Source organism: Sphaerodactylus townsendi, linkage group LG02, assembly GCF_021028975.2.
Source record: "Sphaerodactylus townsendi isolate TG3544 linkage group LG02, MPM_Stown_v2.3, whole genome shotgun sequence".
Taxonomy (NCBI): Eukaryota; Metazoa; Chordata; class Lepidosauria; order Squamata; family Sphaerodactylidae; genus Sphaerodactylus; species Sphaerodactylus townsendi.
In genome coordinates this window covers 70,252,840-70,262,151 of record NC_059426.1, presented here as the reverse complement: position 1 = coordinate 70,262,151, position 9,312 = coordinate 70,252,840, and the positions used below count along the sequence as shown (strand labels likewise).

The window sequence follows — 9,312 nt, the reverse complement described above, 5'->3', positions numbered from 1 at the left end:
CAAACCCGGTTCTCCAGATTAGAATCTACCTGCTCTTAATCACTACACCACACTGGCTTCCTTCTCTTTTGCTGCTCCTCTTTGTCCATCTTTAAATCGGGTGGGGGGGGTATTAGCCTACCCTTGATTTGTTTTTAGTGCTACCTTTATATGATTTTATAACATGCATTTTATGATATTTAAAATCAGTTGTACTTTATTTATATTGTTAGCTGCTCCGAGCCTGTTCCAGCGGAAAGATCAGGATATTGACAATGCAATCCAGAGGGACTGCACAGATGGGGCTGGAGTGCTGGAGGTGGTCCCGTACCAGTTCCAAAGATCTTTCTGGCAGTGCAAGAGGGGGGAAAGTCAAGAACCCTTCCCACCACCAGAACTCCCCCAATGGAACCCTATGTAAGTGCAGGGCACCAAATCCAGGGTGGAAGTTGACCAATGTCAGCTCCACCCTTGGGAACTCCCCCACCAACTCCCCAGCCATGCCAGTGCAGTGTTTTGCACTGACAGGCATGGGGATAAGTAGTAGATTTTGGGTCAGGCACCACAGACCCACAGTGCCCAGTCACCTGGATAGACTGACCCTTCACTGGTACATTTGCTCCTTGTGCTGGTGGGGTGGGCACCCACACCAGCACAGGACTGCATCAGCTCATCATCATCATAAATAGTCAGAAAAGTATGGGAAATCAGACTTTGGGGGTGGCAGGGGGCTCAGGAAGGCTTCTGCCTGGCCCCTGTGGGCCTGGGCCACACCACCATGACCCACTTACCTTAGGCAGTGGCAGGCCTGGGCAGCCTGGTGGGGCGGGCCCAAGGGGACAGGCCGAGGAGCACTGGGTGACAGCCTCGCCAGGCTGCTCGTTCAGCAGAGGCTCCACCGGCTGAAAAAGCAGTCTGGCAGGGCCGGGCCAGGTCAAGGGGGGAAAGAGGTGAGGTGTGGGGGGCAGTTTTCCACCCCCACGTGACCGAACAATGGCCCACCCAGGGCATTTGTCCCCAGGTGGCCCCACTGAAGCTCTGCATCTACAGAAAACACTAGAGTGGAACTTGAAGCATCTTCAAATGGACAAAATCAATTTCAGTCAGATTCAGAAGGCAGCCCTTCTGGGATCCACATGAATATTACACTGATACATCTGGGTGAGGTTCATATTGAAAGGCCAACAACCAGCTAAAAATTGGCAGCTTTGATATTAAGCAAAATTTTAAACAAGATATTGAACAAGATTGAAACTTTAAAGAAATGAATGGAAAAATCAGGGAGTTTCTCATAATCAAGAAAACATCCATCTATATATCTTTGACTTGAGTTGTGGAGGCTTATTTGGGGAATTCAGATTAGCCTGTACACTCTCACACACGCCAGCTGGGTGACCTTGGGCTAGTCACAGCTCTACGGAGCTCTCTCAGCCCCACCCGCCTCACAGGGTGTTTGTTGTGAGGGGGGAAGGGCAAGGAGATTGTAAGCCCCTTTGAGTCTCCTACAGGAGAGAAAGGGGGGATATAAATCCAAACTCTTCTTCTTCTTCTTCTTCTTCTTCTTCTTCTTCTTCTTCTTCTTCTATATTCCAGCACCAGTGATGATACAAAAGCAAAATGTTAAGTGTAATGATATAAAGCAACACATTAACTGTGCTTCCAACCTCCAATTACCCATTTTAAATTCAAAAGAAAAATAAAAAAATACTCAAGATGAACTCATTAACACAAATGGAATGGTTCACATATTTCACCACTGCAATATCATCTTGCATATTTTAATTGGTTTTTTCCATGACTGTCCCTTGTTATTTCTTCAGTTTCTCAACGGGCTAACCTCCAGTGACTCAATAATAAATGCATCATCTTCAAAAGCTGCCGTTCTTGCAGTCAGGTAGTGAATACTTCCTTAAATGCCTCCCAGGTAAGTCATGATCGGGATCATTAGAGGATAAATAGATTTCAGTACAATGGGCTTGCTATTTCATGGGTTTCAATAATGGTCCAATTGATCAATTTATTGGCAAGACAACCATGCATATTGTTCTATCAACAGATGTTCTTCAGAGTAAGATACTTTGAAACAAGAAAACAATCATATTTATAACTGTGGTAAGTATTGCTGTTTGATATGATATAGTCCAAGTTTAATTTTATCATCTCTTTATCGTCTCTTTAATGGCCCATTTTTTTAATGTCATGGCTCAATCCTGCAAAATAGTAATTAGAATAGAGAACCTGTGAGCATGTATCTAAGACCTACATCTTATTAATGAGAAGCCAGAGCCAAAAACCACACAAATCCAGAATTTAAAGATACTTCCGAGGAACATTATAGTCATATTATATACTGGGAAATTAACCGCTGAAGCTACTTTTATATGTAAGACTTGTTTTTCCCCTGTAAATCTGTGTGTTAAACAATGAAACCCTACACTAGAAAGAATGGTCACTCAGTTTATCTTCTGTGGAATGTCCAATGAAATTTTTTAAATAATAATAATGAGTGGTGCAAAATCACATCCCCTTCGGGGATGGGGCGGTATAAAAGTCTAATAAAATAAATAAATAAATAAATAAATAAATAAATAAATAAATAAATAAATATGTTAGCATCAGAATCAATTCAAACAGATTTGAAAGTGATATGATAGATTGATCATTGTATTTGGTACAGACACATGGTTCATCTTTAATCAAATGGGATTTACATGTGTTTAAAATACTTTAAAAATAACCCAAGCAAAATCTTTCTGACCAGAGCCCATAAAAAAAGAAAAATGTGTCTCATTCTTTTCTTTCACAAAACTATAATCTCATCTGTCTTCAGCCTTAAACTTTAAATGTGGTTCAGATCAGTCACTTAGCTTATAATTCGGACAGAAAACAACAAAAATATTGCTATCCCTCTCCCCCCCCCACCCCACATGCCCCGGTGAAGTCAGTGAAGGTACAGAAACTTACAGGAACAGCATAATGATATGGAATATAAAATGCTGACAAACTCCATTACTAGTGAGAGTAGTTACAGCAGTGAACCAGCCACATTTCTTTCTATCTCCAACAATGCATAAGCAGTGCTCCAGCGCAAACCACATGCCTTGGCTTGATCCATATGAAACCATTCAATACTAAGGCTCCCACAATATAGGTTGCTTAAAACACAGAAGGGAATAAAATAGCCTGCTACCCTGTCTCCACAACTCTGGAATCATGGTTGGATCTTATAACTCCCTTCTGCTGGGCAAGAAAGTCTACCCCCAATGGATCAAGGCTTACTTACTGGAAGGATCTGTGAATCCAATCCACTGTTTAGTTGTAACAGAGTCAGGACAGAGGGGTTTTTTTTCATTTTATTGTTATAACAGCCTTGAGATTACAATGAGAGAGAGAAAGGACTGGTTCAAGTTCATCTATCACAGTTGAACTTTCACAGCTTAATGTGGATTTGAACATGGATCCTACTCAAATGCTTTAACCACTACACCATTCTGGTTCTAAAATAAATAAGGCATATGCCAACCCTATGTAACAAAGCTGCTGATAATGCACCAAACTGAACACAACCCTGACATCATCCTACAGTGGCTAAGACGAGGAAGTGAGAAGCCTCCAAATTCTACTTTTGCCTTACCCATGAACTTACTGAGTGTCCTTAAAGCAGCCTTAACTTTCTCCCATAACTGATATCTGGACAACAATAATACTGGTTTACATTACACAGTTGTTTGAAGGCTACTGAAGTGATGTCTGCAAAATTCTATGAACACTTTAAACTACTATAAAAAAGCAAGTTCCCGCCCACGAGCATGTGCGTGAAGTGCCATGGCCTTCCAACAATGCAGTGCGCGCTGATTGGAGCAACACGGGGGTAGGGGGTTCTGGCCGTTCGGTGAGCCCAGTGGGACCGGCTGGATTGCTGCGAAGCTGTGGCAGGAGCTGCCAAGTCAGCTCTGTAGTGGTTTGAGCAGAGGAGCGCATCTTTTGGGGGGGCGAGCTTGCATGCCAGACCTCCCTGCCTATGGGGGTCTCCATAAGAGGCTTGGGGTGGGGTGGGGCGGGGCGGGCTCGGGGAGCATGCTGCAAAGGCCTCTGCAGGTGAGCCCGACACCCCAGCAGTGTGGGAGCCACGAAGAATGGGCGAGCGCCCCATGGCCCAGTACCTCTGTCCTCCCCAATAGAATTGGGGTTGAAGTCGGGATCAGCCAGGGATGCTGACTGGCAGATAAGATGTGCTTCTCTTGATCGCCCAGCTTCAGTATAACAATTATAGTAATAATAAAGGGCTGCGGCCCATTTTCAATCCAAGCCGCGTCTGTATTTATTACAAGGAAGCCTCTGCACATCTGGCCGCAATATCATATTATTTTACTGTTAGCATATACTTAAAATTAAAAGGAAACTAAATAAGCTGATTTTCTTGACTTTGTTTTAATAATTAATGAATTGACAGAGACAGAGTAGAAGCAAGAGTTTTTTTGGAAGTAGATATGGATGTTGAATTTTGCTGGCAAGGATATTTGGAAGAATACATAGATCATTGTTGAGGCTACACTTATTGCTTAATTGCCAATGAGCCACATACACCTAATAAATTACAAAAACATAAAATATTAACAATTAAAGATGGGCTTCATACTGGAAAATCAGAAAAAATGGAAAATAAATTGGAGCATTCTGAAGATCTGTATCAGTTACAAAATAATTAAGCGATGAGACTGAAGTATTTAAAAATATTTGCTCTCTTTCTTCAGGTTTCAAATAAGAGGCAAAGAAAACCATTGTCTAAAACAATTTATTTGAAGTTCTCCCTGCTGTTCCTTCCTCTCGTTGATTCACCTGTCACTGATCTGGAGGCAAAGGCAAGAAACTCAAACAAAATGGCCAATGGGAATCATACTACAATAACTGAGTTCATTCTCTTCGGTTTCACAGATCGACAAGACATAAAGGTTGTCCTTTTTGTGCTCTTCCTAATCATCTATATTGCTACACTGATGGGGAACATCGGTATCTTTGTGCTGATCTGGATCAATCCCTGTCTTCATACTCCAATGTACTTTTTCCTCAATAACCTGGCTTTCTTAGATCTTAGTTATTCTTCTGCCATTACTCCCAAGATGCTGGCCAATTTGTTAGCTGAAAGGAAAACCATATCATTCACAGGCTGCATTGCACAGATGTATTTGTTTGCTTGCTTTGCTGATGCAGAATGCCTTCTGCTGGCTGCTATGGCCTATGACCGTTACATGGCCATTTGTAATCCACTGCTCTATACCGGTCTCATGTCTCACAAACTCTGCATCTGCCTAGTAGCAGGTTCCTATCTCACAGGCAGCATGAGCTCACTGGTGCACACTTGGTTTACATTCCATCTTTCATTCTGCAGTTCTAATGTCATCAATCACTTCTTCTGTGACATCCCTCCATTATTAGCTCTCTCCTGCTCCAAAACTCATATCAACGAAATCCTCCTCTTTGCTCTATGTGGCTCTATACAAATGTGCACCTTCTTGGTTATCCTTGTCTCTTATTTTTGCATCCTGTGCACAATCCTGAAGATACAGTCTGCTGAAGGCCGCCACAAAGCCTTTTCAACCTGCACCTCCCACTTGACAGCTGTTGCCCTTTTCTATGGCACCCTTCTTTTTATGTATCTACGTCCTAGTTCAAGTTATACCCTGGACACAGACAAAATAATCTCAGTTTTTTATACTGTTGTGTTTCCCATGTTGAATCCTTTAATCTACAGTCTAAGAAATAAAGATGTAAAGGATGCCTTGAAGAGGACATTGGAGAGAAATCTGTGCAGATGTTTCTGATAGAATTCATGGGTCAGGAGGAGAAACAGTTTCCCAATGCATTAGTTTTCTCTTTTCTGTTTGAAAGTTGTTAGCCATCTTCATATTCCTTAGTGATTTAGTTTTATGACTACATAACTTGATGTATTGTCAAAGTCGTAACTTGACACCAATCTACTAAAAACAAATGTTGTCAGTTGAACAGAATATTAACCCTGTACCACTTTGGTCAATTTGTTGGATCACCAAATTAGCACTGGGGAGATTGGGCTTAAATTCCTACAGTCAAGAAACTTACTTGGTTTTGTGGTTCCATTTCAACCTAACCCCCACTGTTTGTTGGGTTATGTGCTATCAAGTCACTTCTGATGTATGATGGCTCTATGAAATAACCTCTCAAATGTACTATTGTTAATAGCCTTCCTTAGGTCTTACAAACTGAGGGCTGTGACTTCCTTTACTACACCAATCCACCTCATGTTGGCTCTTCCTGCTGCTTTCAGTTTTTCCTAGCATTATTGTATTTTCCAGTGACTCTTGTCTTCACATAATGTAACCAAATGCAGCTTCGTCATCTAGGGAGAATTCAGGCTTGATTTGTCTTTTTTGGAAGTCCATGGGAAGTCCATAAAACTCTCCTTCAGTATTACATTTCAAATGAATCAGCTTTCCTCCTGTCAGTTTTCTTCATTGTCCAACTTTCACATCAGTCCAGGGTATTGGGAATATTATGATATGAATTATCTTGATCTGGATCATCAATGACACAGCCTTCTACTTAAGAATCTTTTCTAGCTCCTTCATAGCTGCCCTCCCCTGTCTCAATCTTCTTGATTTCTTGGTTTCAGTCTCCCTTTTGGTTGATGATGGAGCAGGGAATAGAAAATCTTGAACAATTTCAATGTCTTTATTGTCAGTCTTGAAGTTACGTAATTCCTCAGCAGTCATTATTTTTGTCTTCAGCTGTCTTCAACTGTAATCCTGGTTTGGCACTTTTTGCTTTAACTTTCATCAGTAGTTCTTTCCATCCTTTACCATTGTCTGCCAGTAACATGATGTCATCTGCATATCTCCAGTGGTTAATGTTTCTCTGCTGAATTTTCACTCCACCTTCATCTAAATCTAATCCATTCTATACGTACTCGACACCTTCGCCAACTGGAAACCATTCTTTTTTTCTGTTTTCTGTCCTAATAGTAGCCTCACATTGCAAATAACTTTTCAGTGAAAGCTTTGCTGTGAACTATGAAACACAAGCTGACTTTCTTTTGAAATTCTCTCCTATGCTCCAGTAAAATGATCTCCAATGCCTCTTGCTTTTTTGAATCCAGCTTTAACATCTGGCCTTTCTTGTTTCATACATTAGAAACAGCTTTGTTGTAAGATTTTGCATTACTCACATAAGAAATTAATGAGATGGTACAATAGTTGCTGCAGTCTTTGATATCTTCTTTTTTCAGAACTGGAATGTAAATTGAACATTTCCAGTCTGTGAACCATTGTTTGTTTTGTATTTGTTGGAATATTCTTGCTAAGATTTTGAAGAACTTTGTTTTTGTGGCTTCTCCCAATAGGTTGTTGTAACAATAAAACAGATCAGACAAACACCATATATGCCACCCTGCTCTCACTTGATGAAGGAAGTTAAGGAAATGTGATATAAACATATTAGCATGTACGAAATATTAGCAAAAACCTGTTGTAAAGATGAACACTTGATTATTAGGCATTTATTTTATTTTAACCAGTACAAAGGAGAAGTGACTTCTAACCTTTTTACTAACTTTGTTTTAATTTGAGAAGTTTGTATCTTTTGTAAATTTTATATTTCCCGTGGCTAGACAAGTAAATATATTATGATTAATTCTAGGACAAGAAGAACTTTGTATTGTGAAGTTTAGGCATGGGATGAACATGAAGTCCTTGTCAATAACCAGATACTTGGAAAAGAGACTACTTGGCCATTTGATAAATATTACTTGTCAAGATGCAGAAGGTCAGTCCACTGATAAATTGCCTAACTCTAACTGAAAGAACAATCAAACAAATGACTGAAGCAACACAAATTTCCCCTGCAAAACACACTCAATTAATCAAAACACTGAAAAAATTCCATTGAGAAAGTTTGTTTTCATCACTATATCTAATTCTGAACAAGGCCTGTCCTGAGGCTGCCCCCGCAGAAGTATTGAGTTACAGCAGGGAGCTGAGTCTAGCCAAAGAGGCTGTTGTTGGAATGAGCGACTTCTGCCTGCCTGGACACTGAAGGGTGCTGTGTGTCTCATTTTAACTATGTTGTTGCCTCTCTTGCTTGCCCTCCTTGTCTGGGCCAGGAGACCGCCCACTAACTTCCTTTCTTCTCCATGCTGCAGTCACATTTCTCCTGTCCTTTGCCCTGAGCGCATGGACAATGGCTCTCTGCCTCTGTGGACTTTTTCCACAGAAGCAGCTCTTACTTGCACACACGTGATGGTGCATTAGGGTGCCCACCAGGACCGTAATGCCCATTGGGCAAAGTGGGCAGCTGCCCAGGCCATCACCTTGTGGGGGGCATCAAAATGCAGGGTTCGTTTTTGGGTATTTTTAGTGGTTTTTCATTTTTGGCCTGCAGGAGGCGCAGTTTTTAGGCTAGTAGCACCAAATTTTCAGCGTATCATCAGGAGACTGTCCTTATGCTACCCCCCAAGTTTGGCGAGGTTTGGTTCAAGGAGTCCAAAGTTATGGACTCCCAAAAGGGATGCCCCATCCCCCATTGTTTCCAATGGAAGCTAATAGGAGATGGGGGCTACAGTTTTGAGGGTCCATAACTTTGGCCCCCCTGAATCAAACTGCACCAAACCTGGGGGGTATCATTAGGGAAGTCTCCTGATGAGACCATGAAAGTTTTGAGACTTTGCCTTCAGAAATGTGCCTCCCCAGCATGCAACCCCCATTGACAGCAATGCAGAAAACTCAATGCAGAACAAAGATTCTTGGGCAAATTTCTAGGATGTTCCTGCAGGGGGTGCATTTCTGGATGTATCGGCACCAAAATTTCAGGGTATCATTTGGAAACTGTCCTTATGGTACCCGCCAATTTTGGTGCAGTTTGGTTCAGGGGGTCCAAAGTTATGGACCCTCAAAGGGTAGCCCCCATGTCCTTGGCAAAGAATGGGGGATGGGGCACCCCTTTGGTCGTGGTGGAGTGGCCGCCCATGGGGGGGACATCCAACTCAGGTTTTGCTCAGGGCTACAGTTTGCCCTGGGCTGCCTCATTACGCCCCTGGTGCCCACTTGTCCTCGGGAAAGTAATTCTTCAGATTAGGGTTTCTTTCTATCTACCTCTTACCTGAAACAAAGCTGTGAACTGAAGATACTTGAATAAATGTAAGTTTTTCCTTTTACATTTATTTATTGGGAAGTTTCTATAATTGCACTCACACACAGGACTGGGCTGATCCAGAATTAACTAAATCCAACAACTGCCAAGCACTTTCACCAGCAGAGGTCTGAGGATCAGAACACAAAGAGTCAATGGGTCAGAGGAAGTGTT

The 9,312-nt window shown here is 41.8% G+C and overlaps 1 protein-coding gene across 1 annotated transcript; it reads left to right on the top strand.

Moving 5' to 3' along the window:
- Positions 1–4,853: 4,853 nt before the first annotated feature.
- On the top strand, positions 4,854–8,668 carry LOC125425914 (olfactory receptor 5AS1-like; the record flags this gene model as incomplete). Its single annotated transcript, XM_048483706.1, has 2 exons — positions 4,854–5,784; positions 8,649–8,668. Coding segments are annotated over exons 1-2 (945 nt in total), but the record flags the coding sequence as incomplete, so codon positions are not given.
- Between the last annotated feature and the right edge of the window lie 644 nt (positions 8,669–9,312).